Here is a 21,923-nt window from a genome sequence, read left to right as displayed (position 1 = left end):
GGGGCGGCAATTCGTCACCTGATCGATGACAACAGCTGTCTGCGCGTATCGCTATTTATCACTGCCAGGCCAGTCCCCTCCCGCCTTCATCACACCCGCGTTTACGGATGAGTAATCGGGACAGGTCTTCCTCGGTCTACCCGAGCGAGCGTTCCCAGTTTTTTTGTCCCGTTCAGTATGAACTGGAGTCCATTTCTGCGACGCGCAAAAGAGATATGACAGTAAATGTCTCTTCCCCAGTGAAGACGCACCAGCTTGCATTAGCATTATACGCATTAGCGCGAATGTTGTTTTTGGCTGGGCCGCAACGGCGGGGCCAGCCCTGCAAATGTCTGTGACTGAGTGAGTGATGAAGTCACACCATTGGTCGGCCGAGTTATGAAGTTACACCGTCGGTCGGCCGGATCACGTGTGTTAGGTCCAGCCATATACTAGGTTTTGACCTGGTCTTGTTTAAAGGTGGAAGTCTACCCCCATTTGGGTCAATTTAGCCCCCGTTTCAGGACTTCCGTCCACCGTCCCCCCGAACGCCGTCAGCTGTTTTTTATTAATCAGCGAAAGTCCCCGCAGGAGCCCTGTCGCGCTTCACAAACCCGGCTTTCTCCCCGCTGTCCGACGGGCTCCCTTCCCTGTGGTCTCCCGGGCCCGTAGCAGGTGCCTCCCGCCATATGCTTCCGGCCGAGCGCTCACATCTGCGGATGACGTGCAGCTGCTGAGACGATCGCGCTGTTATCCTCCTCCTCTTTCCTCTCTTCCTGTGGTGGTGTGGTTTTTTTTCCGCCGTTTTTTTTTCCTTCTCTGTCTCTCCTGTCTTCCTAATGCACTTAAATGCCTCTAATTGTGTGCATTTCAGGGAATGCAACGAAGCCATTAATTCTTAATTGATGTCCGTAAATTCAATCCGAGCAGGAAGCCGGGTCTCAATAATCATTATCTCTGCTAGCGTGTCTCTCCGTGCGGCGTCCGCCGTCATGAGAATGTTTGGGGCGTTTAAAATTTTTTATTTTATTTTTTATTTGCCCTTCAGGGTCATTTTCTGCACTCAGGCTTATGACTGATTCCCCTCCGATGCATCGTGATGGAACCTGGGGTTTGTAGTTTATGACGTGGAGTTCTGTAGTTTCCGAAGATAAAGTTGCGAATTAGGTCTGCCGAACGACCCCTTAAAGGAGCCGCAGATCGATGCCGCCGTGCTCCGCCCCCCCCCTCCCCTATCTGGAGAACACGCCATGCCCTGGCCAGCCTTCTTGCGGCCTCCAGCCCCCGCCGCAGCGGTAATAAAGATGGATCGCCGTCCACCGGTCTCCCCGGAACGGCCCTGACCTCCCGCGTCTCCCGCGCTCTGCCCTTTCCAGCTCCCCTCCCTTAAATGCAGAGATCATTAATGCTCTCACACACACACACACACACACCAGTGAAAAAAGACCCCATTCGCCCATGTGTCTTTTTACAAATACCAAAGGGTGACTGATGCTCTTAATTAATTGCAGCTCTTCACCATCTCCCCCCCCCCCCGTGTTCACACACCGTCTCTCTCCTCACTGTGTGCATGACTGTTCTGAGTGTGCATCATCTGTAAACATGCCTCCTGAGAACTTTAATGCTCTGCCTCCCGGGAGTGCGGTTTATTAATGCGCTCTTTACTCCGAGTCATCAATAAAAGAACAATGCATTCCCTCAGCATCCTGCTGCAGGGTAGTGGTTGTTAAAAAACATTAGCGCTGAATTAGATCCTTTCTCGGAGTGCGCTGGCTTGTTCGCGTCGTAATGTTTGCCGTTTACTTGCGAATAACTTTTTGGGCAGGCCACCGCTTTTTTGCTTGTTTATGTTGCGTTGGCTGCATTTGCACAAACAGCCCTGCAGCTGAGGCCTGGTGCTGCAAGCACTCACAAGGACTGTTTCCAACACTACAGGTGACATGGCAGCTTTTTCCACTCGTTCTCAGCTAAGGAAGTAGCCCTGGCTGGAGTCAGTGATGTCACAATGGTGAAGAAGGTCAGTCTGCGCTATGGCAACCACCTGGATGAGCATCTCAGGAGAGACTCCCCCTTCCCCCACAGAGCTGCAGCATGATCTAATACTTTCAAGGCTATTGAGATAGGGAATCGTGTCAGATGCTGCACGCACAGATGATTTGAGTGCATTATGGGTAATTACCGGCAGTATCTCGCCCGCGCAGCGCCACCAGCGAATTCTTTTTCTCGCCGTCTCTTTTCATGAGATGCACCTTTTAAACTGTTGTGCAGCGAGGCCTAAAATAGCTTATCTTCTCCCAGCGCCCGAAGAACTGCAACTGAAAATGTGCACTTTGAATTTACGCAGTGGAGGCATGTGTGGCCTCCAAGTTACGTGCAACTCCCTACAGTGTCAGTGCATGTACGACTGCTAGCTTGGCATGTAGGCCCTGCGTGTGCATGCTTATTGACCAGGAAATATGCCATCTTTAAATATTGATTGACTATTGATAGATTTTTTTTTTTATGAATTTTTTTTTTTTTTTTTACACCCAATTGCCTTTGTTATTTTATCGATTAATGACGCTGGCTCAGTGCTGAGAGAAAAGCACCTTCCAGCAGTGTATTTTAAGGAATATCGATTCCATTTTCACTCTGTGCTGTCAACTGACACAAACTGGCTCTGCCCTCCCTGTGCGGTTAAGTTTTATGTTTGTTTTCGAGTGGCTTTTTCGTGGCATTGCTAAAAATGTGAAATGAATGTGCCAATAAACTAGGGAATATGGTATCAGCAAAATAAAAGAATTCAAGACCGTATTATAAACATAACTGATTCTGCCACTTCAGGTTAAATGTGGTTCGTTGTATGGAAATACAGGTTGTTGGGGCTCTGTTAAAGCATGCTGTATTTACAGTGGTTCCTTCGACAAACACTTGCGAAAATACACCGATGTTGTGAGAATGGAACGTGATAAATTATTTCTCCTAGTTAACAAATACCTTGTTAATAGTTTGGTTCATTCTTTGTTCAGGTTAATTAATGCATCAGCTCATGTAATTTAACGGCACCTGATTGTAAAGTGCTACCAAATTCATAAGCAGATTTTATAGTATTAGTAGAACAGTATAGTATCAACAGCATTGATATTCTTTTCCAGCCGCCTTGCCCATTGTGAAACGTATTGACTAAAACAGGCTCCTCTGCTTCTTGCTGCAGATGTAGATCTCATGAATAATTCATGTGTAACAACCCAACATTTTAAAGTGGCATGCCCCCCCCCCCCCCCAACCTCCCCTCCCCTCCCATTTCCCCCCAAATGACAGACTGTTTGAGTCATTTAAATATTCATCTCTGGTGTAGCATTTGCAAGTCGCTGCATCGCATTATCCGGCCCGGGTTCGTTCGTGCAGACGGGGATGACGTCCGGGAAACGGAACGAGCTCTCCGGCGAAGGCTTAGGACGGCCCCTTTGGAATCTTAAGGAGAGCGCGAGGCGCATCGGAGGCGCCACGGCCGCGGGCGTTCGGCCTTCGTACCGATTCGGCGTGTTAGCGGCACCCTCTTCTCACGCTAACAACGCTAGCCGCTCGGAGTAGATTATGATGATTGATTGATTGGTTGATTTTTCGAATTTTAAAGGAACTGCATCTGAGTTTGATCTTTAAAAAAACTATCAAGGATAGACACAGTAAAGCTAATGGCTTATTTCCATCGTGGTCCTTATTTTTGAGGGGAACCCCGCGGGTGAATCGTAATGTGAAATTGTGTGTCGTTCCCGACATCAGACGTTTCGTTTGTTCGTGTCTCAGACGCTTCTGACCCGGTGCTTCTGAACCCCGAAGCACGTCCTCGGTGTGTGAGTCTCCCCGAGATAAACTTGGAATACTCTGGGTTCAGGGAATTGGTGGCTTGGCTTTTTTTTTCTCTTTTTTTTTTTTTGGGAGCTAACTGCTGAGCAAATGTGCGTTTGGGCCCTGGTGCCCGACAGACCTACCAGGCTGTGGAGAGCAGTTATTTCCCAATTGATGCATCTCCCTCTCTAGATATTCTCCGCATTTAAGATTTTGGTAGTGCATTGCAGCCCTTTTCTCTGCCTCCTGACACCATTTTCTCCTTTTTGCCAACTGACATCTCCAACATTTAGCACATTGGGACGTCTTTATTTTGATCTATACGTTTAAATGAATATTGTATTTAACTGCTGGGCTAAGCCTACTGTAAAGAGTAACAAGAACACATCATTTTAATAGCACTTGCTTTACCATCCTTAGGCCCAAATTTGCAGTATTTAGGCACGAAAAAAAAGTAAATACTGCAACTGGGAGTAGGGGTAGTGCCAGTCTACCATGCTATGTGCAGTTAGCGGTTATGAATAGATCCTCTGGTGGTACAAGGGCAGAAACAGCTCTGCTCCAGGCATTTGCGGTTGGAATTAATTACATTTCATATTTCTGGGTACGTCTTTAAGGTCATACCTGGCAGTTTTATTAAACTGCGGTGTGGAGAGTAAGCATACTGCAGCAGCAGGCGTACAGAACGATGAATACGTAAATAAACACGGGATGTGCAACAGTGGGCTTCGGTGCCAGTATCCAATGGAAACACGGTGTATTTTCTCCGTGTGTGAGCATGTCTCTCTCCTCCTCGCCACGGATGACGCTCGGGAGGGTCCCAGAGGGACGGAGCGGCGCGGTGGTGTTCCGTGCTGAGGCGCAGGGCGTGCGGAGCGTCACGCGTGATTCGCTGTGGGTGGGCGGGCGGGCGGAGCAGGTAGGACCGGGGGGTTTGTAGCGCGTCCCCCTGGCGCGCACCGCACGCGCTCCCCCTGGAACAGGGCCAGGCCTGTTTGTTACCCCGGCTCAGCTGAAGCTGGCGCTGACGTCCCTGTCCTAATGAAACGCGGTGCGTTTTCCCTGCGGGATCCGGGAGCTCAACCTGGAAGTCTGCGATTGTCATTCGCGCTCGATGGATGGCCCTCTCCTTTCCCCCCACCCCCGCTCTGAAGAAGAGGCTTAGTGTGGACAACCGTGTGCTCTGTTTTAGAAGTGTGTGTGTGCATGTGTGCGCATGTGTTTCTTTGAGTGTCTGTGTGTGTGTGCGTGCGTGCGTGCGTGTTTGTGTGCGTGCCTTTCTGTGCGTGTGTGTGTGTGTGTGCATACGTGTGCGTGTTTCTGTGTGTGTGTGCCGAGTGAGAGAGTGAAAGAGAGCATTATATATAGAGATTTAAACAAAAAAAAACACTCTGGAGCAAGTGAGGCCTTTTGCCGCGTATCCTGGATACACAAACAGCACTGGTCCTGCTTGGCTGAAAAGCGCCTTGCTGCTGTAGTAATGAGAGTCACCCCCTGGCTCCCGGTGGAGGGTGTCTAATTGTGCCTGCTGCGCCACTGTTTGTCCCCCCTGCATGCGCGGGTCGCTCCCTCCGCTTAAAACCTCCCCCAACGGTGCCTGTGGGAACAGCGCTCGACCTGCCTGCGGTACGTGATCAGTCCCATGCTAACGCATTGTGTCACTGCACGGTGTCTGCCCTCCAGGAGCAGAGTTATGTAACGTGAGGAAGTGCGGTAATTTGAGGTGCCTTTTTACCTGTGCTGTTTGTCTGTTTGTTGGGGGGTTTTTTTTGTGAAGAACACAGCCAGGCGTTTTTCTGGCTGCACTTTGCTGTCCAACGAAGTGGAGGCCAGTTTAATTAACCGCGGAAACTACGCTCAAGGTTGTAAATCCTTCTGGTGGTAAAAACTAAGAACACTAACTATCCTGTCAGCATTCTGAAACTGGTGACTGGGCTTCAAAACCAGTGGGATCTTTATCGAGAGAACGTTCCAATCTTTAAACCAATTATTATTATTATTTTTTTTTTTTTTTAAGAACCTGAACCATATTGCAATTATCTTTACATTTATCCTAATTAGACTTTTTTAAAAATTGGGTACACTTGATAAGTCTCGTAGTGTGAACAGGAGGTGTTGTTCGCATGTGAGTAGAGGTGAATGAGAATGGAGGTGTTAGCATGTAGGTGAATATTTATGAATTGTGAAGAGCTGTTAGCATGTTAGAGGAACATTATGAATGAAGAAGGTGTTAGCACGAAGTTTGTAAATGAGAATGGGGGCTGTGTTGTGTTAGCATGTGAGAGGATGTTTGAGTGAGAAAGTCTGATGACAGTCTGGAGTATAAAGGTAAATATGTGCATGAAATTTATTGCATGAGCTCTGACCGTCTTAAAAAAACACAGCTGTGTGTTTAGGGTTGTCCCCTAACCATGGTTGCATCAGTGCAGATGTTACCAACAGTGCTGTTGAGGTCATTTCATCTTGACATTTTGGGTGAACGCTTTACATTCTTACCTGGTGTTTAATACATCATAATTTCTACACTTTTATGTACAGAATGTCCTAAAACGGTATTCTCCACTCAGGAATATCTAACAGTTAATATGATCAAAGGAATCCTATTGGCAGGGTACCACCAATCCCAGCAGTTCTTCTTGAAAGCCCCTCTCAGGCTAGAGGAAATGTGGGACTGGGGTGTAATTGACTAGTCTTTACTCAAAGAATGAACTACGTTCTCTTTGTGGGGGCGAGGCAAGTGTAACCAGCATGAAGCGTCAGTCAAGGAGCAGCAAGAGAGGATCCCTTTGATATCAGCCAGGTTTGTCTGGCTGTGAGAGAATGCTGGGAGCCTGGACAGTCAGAAAAGAAAAAAAAGAAAAAGGTTGAATGATTGGTGAAACCACTGTCAAATATCTACAACAACACTGAAGATATATGATATATATGATACTGATACTGAAGGTAGGGCATATATGACACTCACAGCAGTGCATTATGGGAATCTGTCTGCGGAGCAGGGCAAATAAACAGCCATCATCATGTCTTCTCAGAGGAGACCTCAGAAGCTGGTTTTCCGAAGCACCGCCCAACCTTCGTTTGACTGGACACAATATGTGAGGTAACACTTTTAATAGGACATTGGCCGTAGAGAGGCCCAAAACTTCAGCTTCAGGATTCCTCATAATTAATCATTTTCACACCATAAAACTACCCCTGGTCTCAGACAGGGAAGGAAAACTTTGGTATGTAGGAGGTGTACACTTCCGAGAGCTTTTTCCTCTCACTGACAGAGAAAGAGAATGTTCAGTAATGAAGCATAATGATGCCTTCATTACTGAAAATGACACGAAGATCACTTAGCAGACGCTGTTATCCAAAGCGGTATTTTTTATAGTATGGCTTTCATTCGGCGGGTAAAAGAGGTTTGTGTTAACTGAGTGTCAGTGAGCTTCATTATTGCACACGCACGTGGAGCTCCTGTTTTTTTTTTTTTTGTCTACATAACTGCCGAACGGTAAAGTCTGTTTAAAATCCCCGACGATGTCAGCTTGATGGAGGGGGGGAAAAAAACAGAAGAGTTCTATTTTCATGCGGGTCACGCGGACGCGAATGTTTCTCACCGCGAGCGGCCGGCTGCGGAATTTTAAACAGGCGTCGCAAGGCCAGCTCCCTCCCGACGGGGTTCGATTGCACCGCGCGGCCAAAATCCCCTGCTCTCCTCTGTGAGGCCGGCTGGACAAATTGAGGACGGTCCCCCTCTCGCTTTCTGTTCTGTATGTTTAAAAAAGGGGGGTAAAACAGCTTCCGTTTAGCACCCGCTGAATCACAAGAGAGCGTCGAATCATTCCAGTCCCCCAGAGCCATCGCGTTTGTCTTCCTTCTGAAATATTGACTACGAACATCTGGATGATCTTCTCTTCAACGTAAAGTCTGGTTCAGCCTCTCAACTTGAAACACAGTGGTCTCCGCAGACACAAATCTTATTTTTCACTCTCTGAAAGCCTTCCTTTTATGCATGAAATGCGAACCTTACTTTTTGAACCATGAAAAGGTCTGAATCATTTTCAGGTTAGAACGGAAATTCAATATTTTTGCTTCTGAGTGGTGTAATGTTTTTAATCGAAATAGTTCATGTGGTGTGAAGATTTGCAGGTTTAAAAGCTTTCTGCTTCTTTGATCTATATGCAATGTGTGATTACATTAGTGAAGTGTGGACCGGACCCTATCCCCATGTAAGTGCATTATCTGGCATCTCACTCATGAATACCATGCATTCTGGTAAATTCAGAATAAGTAGATGCATTTCATGGCAGTTGATTGTATGGGGAAATGTAATCACCTTTGCATCCAGGTATTGGCCAGCCTGCAGGATGAAAGTTATATGTAAAAAAATCTTGAAACCTCTGGATTTTCTGGACCATCTTTTCTGGACAGCACAGTCCTTCAGCAGACATTTTGATTAGAGAACACGAATGGGGACCAGAGTTGAATGGAGGCCGTTGTGGATGTAAACGTACGGCAATGCCGCAGCCACTGACATGTAATCGTTACCAATGTACTGATGGAAAATTTGTGGGAAGTCGATTCCTTGATTGGAATGAGGCACTGATCGGCATAACGTATGCCTTGCCGTGTGAATGAATGATCGCGATTGAATTGCAAAATAATGGCTTCCATAAATATGTTTAATGACAAGGCCCTTTTTTTAGATGGGGCCTTTGTATCAAAACAAGCTTGGGTAATTGGACAGGTCAGTCAGTCGCTGGTATTAAGGGCGAAAAGAAAGGTTTCTCATCAGATCCTGCGCGACAGTAAGTACAAATCAATGTAATGAGCGTTTAGAAATTGCAATGGACCTTGGAAATGAAATATAATTCTCGAGCGCGGGCTGCGAACCGTCAGTATCCGGCGGTCTTGAGAGGACCGTTTGTGTGGCTCAAGCCTGAGCGGGTCCGGCTCAGGAAGTGCACAAAAAACGCATTGCGTTTCCGGAAACAAAAAAACCCGAGGACCCCTGAGCGGCTGAGCGCTCACCACCAGCGCGGGCTAGGCTAGGCTAAGGCCCCGCCGCCACCCACAGCGCTAACTTCAGAGCCGCTGTTTTCGATTACGAGCCGAAGCCGGGGACGAAGCGGAAAAGGGGTTTAAAATAAATGTGTTCCTCGGTTAAATTTGAGGTCGGGGGACCCGCGGGGCCCTTTTCCGGTAAGCCGCTCGGGCCGCGGTCGCTGTGGCGCGGTTGATACGAGCGCTCCGCCGGCCTCTTCGCCCCCCTCCCCGAAAAGCCGTTATTGCGGTTGGAGCCGCTCGGCCGCCGAGGGCGAGAGTCACAGAGCAAGCGGGCGAGCGAGTGAACGAGGGACGTGTCTTAACTCCATAAGTGGGGTGTCCAAAAAAAAAATTTTTTTTTTAAATGGAGCGCACAGACTTCTTCTCCCAAGAAGGTGACCCTCGGATAAAGATACTGAAAATTGAAGATAATTCCAGGTCAGGCTGGAATCCCAGGGGGAGGGCACAGCACAAATGGGAACCACGAGCCGCTGAATCTGAGATGAAGTGGTTCCCAGAAGTCGACGGGGACGTCAGTCTTCGCACACGTCACAAGCTCACCGGGTACCCATCTCCTGTGTGTCTTCCCTTCGTCCGACTCCTCGCTAAAGGAGGTTCTGTTGGCTAATGGGTGTCTCTGGCAGTATATCCGCACTGAAGGTCCGCTCCCACAATGTTGCACTTATTCTCTCCTTTTCATGAACAACTCATGACATGTTAAAGTGGGACGTGCGCAAGGAAGACAGAACTTTCAATGTGGAGATGAGCGCCCGAATAGTCTGGAGAGGCTGATAATTCATGAAAAAAAAAACCCCATCGCTCTCCCAAACGTCCCGTTTGACGAGACGAGAAGGTGACTACAAAGACCAGGAATCAAAGTCCCGAGGAACGACCTTTAGGAGCCGCTGAGAATACAATACGCTCTCTGTTCCTGCCGTGTTTGGGGACTCCGGGGCATTCTCCGTGTGTGATGTGTTGTACCACGTCGTAAGCATTCTTTCGAACTGCGTGGCTTTTCAAATCTCGCCTGCAGACAGGACGAGGGAAAAGCTTTAAACAAATCAGCTGACACTGTGTGATTAAGGCACATTTTCCTGTGACAGTGGATCCCGCTGCAGGCAGAACTCTGTTTGGTGCATCATCATGGTTCTCTTTTGCTGTAGCAACTGTTATCGGTTGCTTGTTTTAAACAGCCCTGAAGGAAAGTCTTAACTGCGTGCTGCGCTGTTTCAAGTGCTATCTTTCTATCGCCTATTGAAACAAGCTTAGCTTTCAGAGTCCTTGCGCTGCATGTCATTGGTCGAATAGAAACCGCTCGTAGTGCTTACAAGCCCCTGCGTTTTTTAGACTATGTGTTCATGCTATGAAAGAAGACCTCAGTCATTCCTTGCTTATCTCTTAAGTAGACAAAATGGTGGCGCTTTCCATGATGTTTGAGAACCGAATTTCTCGAATCGTAACGTGCTGTCTGCCTATTTATAGAACTCTCTGTGGACGGGATGGGCTTAATTTAGGCCTGTGTAAAATGGAGGAAGGCGGTTCCCCTGTGAACGGGATTACCGCTGACACGGAATCGAATGCGCGCTGCGGAGAGAGCGCGGAGCCGCAGCTGAGGTCCTCGGAGGCTGGCCGAAAGCTCGCTCGGCTGTAAAAGTCTTAAAAATGCCACCGGTTGTTTAACGTCCTCCGTTTCTCTCTCTCCTTCCCCTCGCCGTAATTTCACTCCCAGTTGGAGAGGAATTCTCCGTTTGATGTCTCCGTCGTGGGTTGTCCGTCAGTGTCAATCCATTGATTTTTTTTTTTCATTTTCTATTTTTCATTTTCTTTTGTTTTTTTTTCTTTCTTGTCTCTGGCAAAACCTGTCAAGTCTGTTCAGTGGGTGTAACGGCCAGTGTTGAAGACCTCCTTTTATGAGCTTGTCCCATACTGCTCTGGGTTTTTATTTTATTTTTGTTTTTTTGGTTTAATGCTGATCAATACAGCTCTCAGCTTCCTAGATAGGGTTATTGGAAAATTAGGAAACCCAGGTGGTTGCCTCTATGTGAAGTTTTTTTTTTGTTTGTTTTTTGATCTTATCAGTAGTTTATCTCTGTCCTCCACAGACCTGCTGGGTATTGTCAGCAAACAAGTGTGACACTCGTGGTTCCTTTGAGAAGTGACCTTTTTATAGGTGGGCATTTATTGTCCCCCCTGACTGAACACGGGAGTGTTCACTTGAATGCATGTTTATGGACATGCACTCTGACTATGTGTGAAGTGCTGAGCCTTTGTTGTGTCAGAAATTCAAAGGTCTTTTCCAGTTGAAGCATTTTTTCAATCTGCATACATGGACCTTTTACAAACAGTCATGGGGCCGCTCTCTGTTTGAACACACAAATCTCCTTGACTTCTTTTCCCTAAGAGATTACCTGGAGATTTTGTTGAAAAGGGATTTGTAGCACACAGCGCTGTTTGCGCTGAGGGTTGCCTTGGCAAAACTGTTGTAATTAAATCCACAAATTTGCCCTCTGCTTTATTCAAGAATGTCAAGAGAGTATTATTAGAGACTGTGGATGAAGACCGTTTGATGCTGCCCTCCAGTTCACAAGACGCAAATTGGGCTACACACAAAGGGGGTGCACTATAACCCCCTTTATGTGTACCCCAGCCCGGTCCTCGAAGAAATGCTGATAATCCGGGGATTCAGAGAAACCTGGAGAGTAGGGGATCAGGGGAATACCCTCTGGAGCATCCAGACCAGATGCATTCATCTCTGATACAGCCTCCCAGTGGTCTCTGCTTCCCACTGGAGCATCCAGACCAGATTAATTCATCTCTGATACAGCCTCCCAGTGGTCTCTGCTCCCCACTGGGGCATCCAGACCAGATGAATTAATCTCTGATACAGCCTCCCAGTGGTCTCTGCTCCCCACTGGAGCATCCAGACCAGATGAATTCATCTCTGATACAGCCCCCCAGTGGTCTCTGCTCCCCACTGGAGCATCCAGACCAGATGAATTAATCTCTGATACAGCCCCCCAGTGGTCTCAGCTCCCCACTGGAGCATCCAGACCAGATTAATTCATCTCTGATGCAGCCTCCCCAGTGGTTTTGGCTCACCACTGGGGCATCCAGACCAGATTAATTCATCTCTGATGCAGCCTCCCCAGTGGTTTTGGCTGGTCTCATCGGGGGCTGTTTGAAATGAAGCTGCCTACGCGCTGTCTCGGCATCTCATGTCCCTTGTGTTTCCTGCTGCAGAGTGACAGACTGGCAGCTGACTGACGATGAAATTATATTTTGATTTGGGAAGGGAAGGGACATGCCCCCTTCTGTCAGGTATCATTTAGAGACCTTGTTACCTTTCAGAAAATGTGCAGTACTCATATAATTCTACAATTACTGAGGCTTTCTTATTAATTCATCCGCTTTCTAGTGCCTGCAGGAACATAAACAAGTAGTTTTTGGTATGTTCAGTGTTCGAATGTGCCAATCATGAGCAATTCAACCTGGGTCCTGTGGACCTGACCAGAATGGTGTTCATTGCTTCACTCTGTGATCGAAGATTATGGTCAGGGTTTTATCCAGACTGGGACTCCAAAGTTCCTTAACTGGATATGCCACTCAGTGAGATGGTGAATCTGATGACAGTTTTTGACACATTCCTCCACGTTTATGGGCTTGTGTCACCATGTTATATTTTATAGTCAGGGTTCATATGGAACGTGTGAAATATCAGACTGTTCCTTCAGTTGCCTGGCTCTTAAAAAAAATCATTCCATTAAATGTGTTCAAGTACTGCTTTCTGTTGAGAGATAGTGTGGCAGTATTCCCCTTGTGACTCTGCCAGCGTAAGGGCATTACCGTGCAGCGTAATGGGCTGCCAGTCAAGCAGCAGTCGATGCGTGCTAATCCTCGTCTAAAATGCGGCCGGGGTGAAAACCCGCCGACTTTAATAATCCGGAGCGCGTTTTTTTATGTAAACTTGTAAACGAGCCCTCCTGCGTTGCTCGCATCACACTTTAATTGAGCGGGTACCCGCGGATAACGCTGTTTGCGTTTCCCGGGCCGATCGCGGCCTCTCGAAACGAAACGCGTTCGAGCGGTTAGCGTGGAATCCAGGAGCCAGGAAGTAGAGGAAAGGGAGGCTTTTCGGTCCGGTCCTGTGTTCTCTGGAGAGTTTCCCACACCGTGTGGAAATATCGGGGGAAGCAGCCCGGTTCAAAAGCGAACACGAACACCCCCCCCTTCCCCCAGACGACTTAATCCCTGCGCCGGAGGCTATCTTGCTCCCTTTGCCGTAGCGGAATTCTGCCCGTCGGACGAATAATTGGTTATTTCGGTATCTGCCGGGATGAGCTGATGGAACACCTGTAGCCGTCCCATCCATCCACTCCTGTGTCAGCTGGAGAACGCTGACAGGGGCAGGAGCCGCTCCGATTGGCCGTCTGGCTATGTGTGCTGTACGTGTCCCGCCGCAGCACTTTCATATCGGTTCCTGGACGCCATTTTGAACCCCTTTTCAAAAATACTCATGGGGGGGGTAAAGAAAATGAGTTGTCTTTTGGGTCCTTAGCCCCTGTGATTACTGGGTCGTGGCAATGGCAGAAGGGGGAATTATGTACGCCCGTTGTGGTAAATTTTTTGCCCGAAAATTGAATGTCTTTTGGGGGGGAACTTTGGCTTTTCCCGCGTGAGACATGGTCTCTTAACCCCGTCTCTTTTTATTAGAGGCTTCTGCCTCTCGCCGGCATCTCCTCCGACAGGGCCAGACGTTCGCCACGAAAGCGTCACGGAAAATGAAGGCTCCCAGACGCAGGCCCTACCGAGCGATGATTTAAACCGGCGCTCGGGGTAATGACATTCCGTACGTTTTTTTTTTTATTCCCTTTCATCCGGCGTTTCCCTTCTTGTTTCCTCACGCGGAGCGCTCTGGCGGTTCTATTTTTAAGGTGCAGGGGAGGTTCTTCTTTAAGCTCATTTACAGTGGTCGCGCTCCTGAACGCAGGACCGCTGTCCGTTAAGTTTTTTTTTTTTTTTCCTCCCCCCGTCCAATTCGGTTGCATCCCGTTTGTGTTGCGTCTCGTCCCCGGTGTAAAAAAACAGAAGAAAAAAAATCAACCCCTTTAGCCCTGTGCTGTGGAGGTCCAGCGAACCGTCGGCAGATCAGAGAGGCGACAGAGGCATGCTGGGAGATCTGAAGCTCCAGGAAGGCTTTGATGTGGGAGCCCGGGCTTCGCCGCGCGCGCGCCTCTCTGTGCTGCTGCCGCTGTCACTGCTTTTCACGGACTCAGGGCCTTACCCGGCGCCACGCCACGCGTCCAGCATTCTGTGTGAGAAGCGTACCCGCATACTGGTAAACACAGTCGAGGAAATCTGATATACTAATTAAAAGCTGAATTAAATCTGGTCTCTTAGCTATTATTTTGAAATTACCTCTCGTGGAAATAAAGTAGAGACCCTAATAATTGACTTAACACGGGAAATGTGTGGCAACATGAAATGTGTGGAGTTGTGAAAAATTGAGGTTGAGCATCTCTCTTGGCAGCTCTGTCAGAGTATTCATGGATGGTAGCGCCACAGAGCTCCACTCTGTGCTCTGAACATTTTAAGTTCCGTTTCCCCCCTGCTGGAGGCAAAGCATTCAATTTGATGCACTTTCTCAAAATTAAGCGGAGTCAGTAAGTGTATTTTTATGGCAATGGAAGATCTGTACTGTTACATAGCACTGGAACCCCCTGTTATTTTGGAGTCTGTTTAGCAATGGATATCAGTGAAATTGGGCTGAACACAATGTCCTCATTTCAGCTATTGAATAGTCAGGATGTGTAATATACAATGGATATGTCTGAAATTATACACATCATTCAATATTATGCTGGAAGTCAGGGTAAATTTAACGAAGATATATACATCAAAGATTTTCTGAAGTATAGCCGAGCCTTTGAAGTGTGACCGAGTGTTCTTGAACATCATATCATCCTTTTACAGCTTGAAGAACTTTTATTCTAGTCTCTTCTATTATAATCCATTTGTATTTCCATAATTGATATGAATGTGAAACATTCTGTCTGTTGTCTGTAGACTACAAGTGCGCCAGGATTTCTCTCTAAGGATACTTCAGTGCCTAGAATTCTAGAGCCCATATTGCTTAAAATATCTCAGATATTTTTTTTCTTTTGGCTCGCGGTTTTTAATTGCAGGCCTGTCCGTCGCTTTGGTCGGGTTAGGCTGCTCGCTAGCATGTGTCCTTAAAAGGGCGTACAGCCAACCATTTCTTTTCAGCCTGCAGCCTGCCCAGCCGAGCTGCTGAGCTACTGTGGCGGAGCTAGCATGTGCAGTTACAGATACCGTACCACAGGAGGCGCTGTTGCTCAGCGAGGACTGTCAACCGGACCCCCCCCCCCCCTTCCAGGGCCTCACTAGATCCAATCGCGCATCACGCCACGGGATTCCCGGAAACTCATTCAGGATTCAGCCCTGACCACTGGGCCCATCTCTACGCAGGGGGCGTACTGCCACGGCTGAATATTCAACCCCAGAGCCCATATTCCCTGGACATTAAATCATCCGTGTAGCGGACTCAGCCGATTGGACTGAGCCTGTTACAATATATAGCCAACCTGCCTCCGGATCGGTGAATCTGTAGCGCATTGATCCAAAGAAATAAGCCCTGCGCTCTCGACCCTGCGCAATGCATCATGGGTCATTAACTGACCGTATTAGGATATTTCGTTCAAGGGCAGATGCTGGTGGAGTTCATAGTGAACAGCTCTGTTATCTTCCCTGTGCTACTCGCAGCTCTGACAATAGGCTAAATTCTGTGTCCGAGCTCAAACCATTTTAGCCGTCTTGCTATTGTAGCTAACTAAATAATGCTATTTGTGAGCTGGCTGCATGGCTTTTTAAATGTACCATTACGTAGAGTAATTTCAAGCATAACATAACATTAGTGTATAATTTGACATTTAGATCTATCGTACGTTAGCAAATAAATCATTCTCAGATGGCAGCCCACTCAGCCTGATTTCAGTGACGTTTTTACTTAGCTGGCTGCTGAGTTAAATCAAGTCCTCGAACTGGTATTTATTTTTAACTTGATTTATTTCTCCTGGTATGACACAGCCGTTTTGATTGGTCTGTACTGATTGCACATTGTACTGTCATGGCTGGTATCCAGATGTATGTGCTAAGAGTGCTATTGGACAATGAATCTCAATGCTATGTTATGGAATAGGCCTATCTTGTAATGGAGCTGGTGAGCAAGATAATCGTTTTGATTCAAGTTTAATAACTTTCCTTAATAGTAAACTGGACCCTTAAAAGTTACATTACATGTGACATGCAGTATTTTGCTACTGAAATATTATGTGTGTTGGGCATTGTTTTGCAGGATGCTTAAAGCTTTCCAATGCAGCCAAATAAACTTTAACATAATTTTTTTTCCTCTTTCGAACCAAAGTGTCACGCATCATCATGCTGTCATTGTAGAACTTGATTGTACTTTCATTTGATTAAAATTTTTATCTAAAGCAATTATGATAGGCTGTTTGAATGGAATGACTTGAATTGGTGCCAATAATTCTATTTTTCATCATGGTGATCCATTATGCATGTAGATCGGGCCTGGGGGTCACATGCATATTTAAAGTACTTTTACTCTTGTGATACATGTAAATCTTTGAAAATAATCCTACAGATCCTTGAGATTTTTTCGAAGAACCGTGTCACTAACCCGAAACGTCAAGTCATATGTAAGAGGAGTTTTTTGCTCTCAGATCTCAGTTCTGATGAAAATAGATTTTTCCTTTCAAAATGGGCGGCAGCCCGCAGGGACTTCGCTGGCGTCGGGAGGCATTACGATATTTCGAAAGAATTATTCGTCCCAGGTCTGGTGCGGATATGTGGGCACAGCACCCGTGGGAGACAGCTTGCTGTAACGAGAGAGATTCGCTGGAGCGCTGTGGGAAGGGGGGGGGGGGCAGGAGGCGGTTACCGTGGGAACTGGGAGGTGGGGGGGGGGGGGGGGGGGATGGCGAGCCTCTCGTGGACATTCAGAACCACCATCCCCCACTGCAGATTAAAAAATAACACCACGATGGTTCCATTGTACGCCTTGGCTGCATTGTGATCTTGCCCAGCATTGTGTCTTGTAGCTACCTGGTAATGTGTTTGTCCCCTAGAGCCCAATGCCCCAGTGTGTTCTTTATCCAAGTCTCTCTCCTTGTCCTCCTCTACTCTGTGACTGATCCGCTCCTCGGTCTCTTCCAGGAGCAGAAAGGAGAGTCCGACAGCGAGGAAGAGGAGGAGGAGGCGGTGGCCTACCTGGACCGCGGCGACGGCGAGGAAGAGTTCGACCCCAGCTCCCTGCCCGACCCGGACAAGCACGTGGACTCCGAGCCGGAAGACCAGAACAGGTGGGAACGACGGTGCGTCCAAAGGGTTAATTCCATCAAACACACAGAGAACACTTTCAGCAAGCACGTATGTTAATAGAAGCCAATTACAAATATAGCGGGGGGGGTGGGGGGGGGACCATACAGAGTGTTCACGCTCAGTCTGATGTGTGTGGAGCGCTTCCGAAGGGCTGCAATTTGTTCCATTACATAAACTTCACTTAAAATATCAATACCTGGATTTTTTTTACTGTGGGCTGCTCCAGTCGCAAAATAACGAAATTGAATTTTGCCCCGGCTCCTAGTGTTGCTGTCAGTCAGTCCCTTTCTGTTTACTGTCAGACTGTGGGGAGCCGTATATCAGCAAACGTACGCCACGCGTACGGGCGGAGGCTCAGAAGCACAGTATATCAGCTTATCGGTATGTGAGCGTATCTCGTTCAATAAAAAAAAAAGAAAGCACAAACCCTCCCGGAGAGGCGATTTCAGCCTTATGAGTGATTTATCTCGGCCATCGCTGTTGCTTTTCTGAGAGCTGAGCCCCCTTCTGCTGAGCTGGTGCCAGTTAGAGGAGGGGCACGGTGAGCGATTTAGGGGTAAGGCATTGTGGGTAATCTCTCTCAGGTGTGGACACCATAAGGTGATGTGACTGTATAATCTCAACACAAGTCAAAGCCGTGTGGAATGCATCTTTTGTTAAAACCGGCGCCTGCTATAGGCTGCCCTAGTCTAGGACCCCTGGAGTGTCTTGATTGTATGTAGTTTTCCTCTTTTTATTTGCAAATACTGTATTTTCAACATAAAAAAGTCACTTTAAAAGTGGATGGACGTCACTTCAAGGTTTAAATGTAAGAAAGCACACGTGCAAATCAGTATAAGAAGACTTTGATCCCTAATATAATGCTTATGTTCTTTTACAATTGTGTAATGAGAACACTTTGCCATTTTTTCCACAGTAACCTTGAACAGTGTTCCATTATTCAGTAGATTATTGTTTGCACAGCTCACTGCCCTCCAAAACATTCGCACCCTTGTTAAATATGAACAAAAAAGACAGTATAAAATAAATAATACAGATCAGTGTTGTATGCTCAAACAAACGAATGAATAATTAATTTCTTTTATACTAGTACAGTTGATTAAGAGAAAACGTTGTAAGAAATGTGTCTCAATGATTCACATTCTTTAAATAAATTAATAGGAACCGATTTATTGTGACTATCAAGAGATGCAAGTTCTCTCTCTGTTTTTCCGAACGGTAAAAGTCTTGTCGCAGGAAATGACTTCGATTGTAACTGAATGTCGTGACAATGTTCTGACACTTACCTTTTTTGGCACCCTGAAGCATTTTTATTGAGCCTCTTGGGCTTATTTCTTTTCTGTGATTGGTCCACGCAAAAGATGGCGACCCATCTCCCTTTAAACATATTTGCGCCCTGTTTCCTGTTTGTTTTGACACGGGCACAATCCTTTGCACTGTAAGGTAGGATGAAAACACATTAAGCCATAATGACGGGTGATCAGTTATATTTTCTCCCCTCTGTCACATCATTATATTTGTTAATCAGGGTAAGTGCTACAAATGTCCCATAAATTCATCTATTGTGGCATCTTATATAATGCTTCAGCATGCCCATACTGTTTGGTTTTTTTTGCATAAGTGGGCCTTAGTGTCATTATGATGTCATCAGCCACCCCGTGCCGGATCGCTTTCCCCGGGTTGCCTGTTATTATTGAAAATCTCTGCATTGCTTGTTGAGTGGAACTATTGGCCCGAGTGGTGAAGCATCCCTTTTTTACACGGCTAATGTAAAGCATCCCTTTTGTACATGGCTAATGTAAAGCATCCCTTTTGTACACGGCTAATGTAAAGCATCCCTTTTGTACATGGCTAATGTAAAGCATCCCTTTTGTACATGGCTAATGTAAAGCATCCCTTTTGTACACGGCTAATGTAAAGCATCCCTTTTGTACACGGCTAATGTAAAGCATCCCTTTTGTACATGGCTAATGTAAAGCATCCCTTTTGTACACGGCTAATGTAAAGCATCCCTTTTGTACACGGCTAATGTAAAGCATCCCTTTTGTACATGGCTAATGTAAAGCATCCCTTTTGTACATGGCTAATGTAAAGCATCCCTTTTGTACATGGCTAATGTAAAGCATCCCTTTTGTACGTGGCTAATGTAAAGCATCCCTTGTATTGTACATCTGAAGCTAATGTAAAGCATCCCTTTTGTACATGGCTAATGTAAAGCATCCCTTTTGTACACGGCTAATGTAAAGCATCCCTTTTGTACACGGCTAATGTAAAGCATCCCTTTTGTACAGGCTAATGTAAAGCATCCCTTTTGTACACTGGCTAATGTAAAGCATCCCTTTTGTACATGGCTAATGTAAAGCATCCCTTTTGTACACGGCTAATGTAAAGCATCCCTTTTGTACATGGCTAATGTAAAGCATCCCTTTTGTACGCGGCTAATGTAAAGCATCCCTTTTGTACACGGCTAATGTAAAGCATCCCTTTTGTACACGGCTAATGTAAAGCATCCCTTTTGTACACGGCTAATGTAAAGCATCGATCACCGAGCCCGCCGCGGATAGCCCACAGAATGTGTAATTACTGTCGGAGATATGGAGCGGTCTCTCAGTGGCCGAGCGGTGCCGTGACCTCGCTTGGAGAGCAGCGTGTGTGCAATGCAGCGATTCGCGTTCTGCTGGACCCGCCCCTTCTCCCCTTTTTTGTTTTTTTTGTAACTGCCGTTTTCTGCTCTTTCTTTGATCCCTACCTCCGCCTCTCTCTTTGTTCTGATTAATCTTTCTCTTCTCGTCCTGCTTTCTCATCTGTACGTGCTCTCTCCCTCTCCGCTGTTCTCTATCTCCATTTTGTCCATTTTTGTTTCCCTCCCTCCATCTTTCACTTTTTTCTCCCTCGCCATTGCCTGCCTCCCTCTTCCTTTTCTCTTCCTCCCCTCTCACTCCTCTCCCTTTGTTTTTATCTCACTCTACTCCTTTCCTCACTACTTTCCACCCTTTCTCCATTCCTCACTCCCTTTCTCTCCATTCCTCTCTCACTCTTTCTTCCTCCTTTCCTCTCTGTAGCTCCCTCTCTCTATCCCTCCCTCTCTCTCTCTCTGGTCTTCTCTCCTGCTCTCCATCCCTCTCTTGCTCTCTCCATCCCTCCGTCCCTTTCTCCCTCCCTCTCTCCTCTCTTATCCTTGTCTCTTTCACCCTCTCTCCATCCTTCTCTCATCCCTGTCTCTCTCTCCTTCCTCTCCCTCTCTCCCTCCCCTTCTCCCTTTTTCCTCCTCTATCCATCCCTTTCTCCTCTTTTCTCCTGCTCTCCCTCTTTCTCTCCCTCTCTCACCTGTTCTCTCCCCCCTCTCTCTCCCCCCCCCCCCTCTCTCCTGTAGAGCGGGGCGGGTGACTGTGTCCCTCCCAGGCAGTGCAGGCAGCGCTCTTGGACCCGTCCCCCTGATTTACAGCCCTGCTCCCCCCCCCGTCCCTCGGGGCTCGCTGCACGGCTACACGTGCTGCATGCGGGATGGGCCAGGGCCCCATAAATCCGGCGGGCGCCATCCAGTTTGCGCGCAGATCTACGGCCAGCTGCTTCCCGGACGTGCTTTACGGCCGCGCCCCGGCAGCGGGCCGTCTGCTCCGGGCCCCATTACTTATTCACATCGCGTTTTTTACGGCTCCGCCCCCCCCCCCCCCCCCCCCCCCGAGTTTTTTAATGACCCTGCTCTTACCTGACTGCCGCTCCCGGCCCGTCTCCGCTGCTACATGCATAATCAACGCCCCGCTCTATTACTTTATGGCTGGATCGCAGCGTATTGCACCCAAGGCACGTCGCATAAGGATAAGGTTGTCACGTGGGAAATGTCCGCCATTTTGGCTCTGGAGGTAGCAGACGTACAATATGTAGTCCTGGAAGTAAATGGGAGGCTAACGGTGGCAGCCTTTGCTGGGTCAGGTTTAGTTTGTGTTAACTGCTGCCTTTGTAAACTTCATGATACAAACTTGGCTGTTTTGTTTCATTCTTTCTGTTCCCGCTGTGCTGACACTCCAGACTTAAAGAAAATCTTTCTAGATATTCATTTGAAACGTATTCAGCCAAAAGAGGCTTCGTTCGACGTGTTTAATCTGAGCTTCAAATGAGTTAAAGCGTATGTGGAGAGCGGGGGGACGAGTCGAATCGGATTTTTGAAGATTAACCCCAGGCTCAGGCCTCAAACACAGCGAATGCATCCTTTGTTCAGCCAGCCAAGGCTGTGCAGAAGTGCCATCTGATCTTTTCAAACGCGCTGGTGATGCTGTGCTGGGCCAGGGCTTTGGGTGGCAGTGCCGTTCTGTGCCAGGGCTATGGGACTGTGGCAGGTGTGGGCACTGTCAGCGACAGGAGGATTATGGGAACTCCGCCAGCTGGATTAGCATCCATTCAGCTATCTGTGTAACAGCGCTGGCCCCTGTTAACTCCCCAGCACCAGCCCAAATAAAAGCTAACCTGCACAGCTGGTACACAGTGACAGGGACGAAGATTTACTGTGACCTGAAGTACTTATTGAGACCACGCAGGATTCTGGGAAATGTAGGAATGTCTATCAGGTGGTGAGGCGGTGATTGGTGTATATTCTACACTTCTGTTATTCTCAGAATTATGCGTCTGATCATAGTTTGCTCATCAGGAGCAGGATTATCGTTTTTTTCAAC

General features: G+C 47.4%; 1 protein-coding gene across 2 annotated transcripts in view; it reads left to right on the top strand.

Annotated features, from left to right (window-relative positions):
* Positions 1-21,923, top strand: part of ddx10 (DEAD (Asp-Glu-Ala-Asp) box polypeptide 10) — a 116,454-nt gene that overhangs the window by 83,949 nt on the left and 10,582 nt on the right. Inside the window, exon 17 of one of the 2 annotated variants that reach the window (XM_064352426.1) lies at positions 17,089-17,246. In XM_064352426.1, coding sequence (XP_064208496.1) covers positions 17,089-17,246 — 158 coding nt within the window. The remainder of the gene's footprint in view (positions 1-17,088; positions 17,247-21,923) is intronic. The other variant, XM_064352427.1, reaches the window with a different exon arrangement.

This window comes from Anguilla rostrata, chromosome 9, assembly GCF_018555375.3.
Source record: "Anguilla rostrata isolate EN2019 chromosome 9, ASM1855537v3, whole genome shotgun sequence".
Taxonomy (NCBI): domain Eukaryota; kingdom Metazoa; phylum Chordata; class Actinopteri; order Anguilliformes; family Anguillidae; genus Anguilla; species Anguilla rostrata.
The sequence above is the reverse complement of the archived record's forward strand: the minus strand, read 5'-3'. Positions and strand labels throughout refer to the sequence as shown.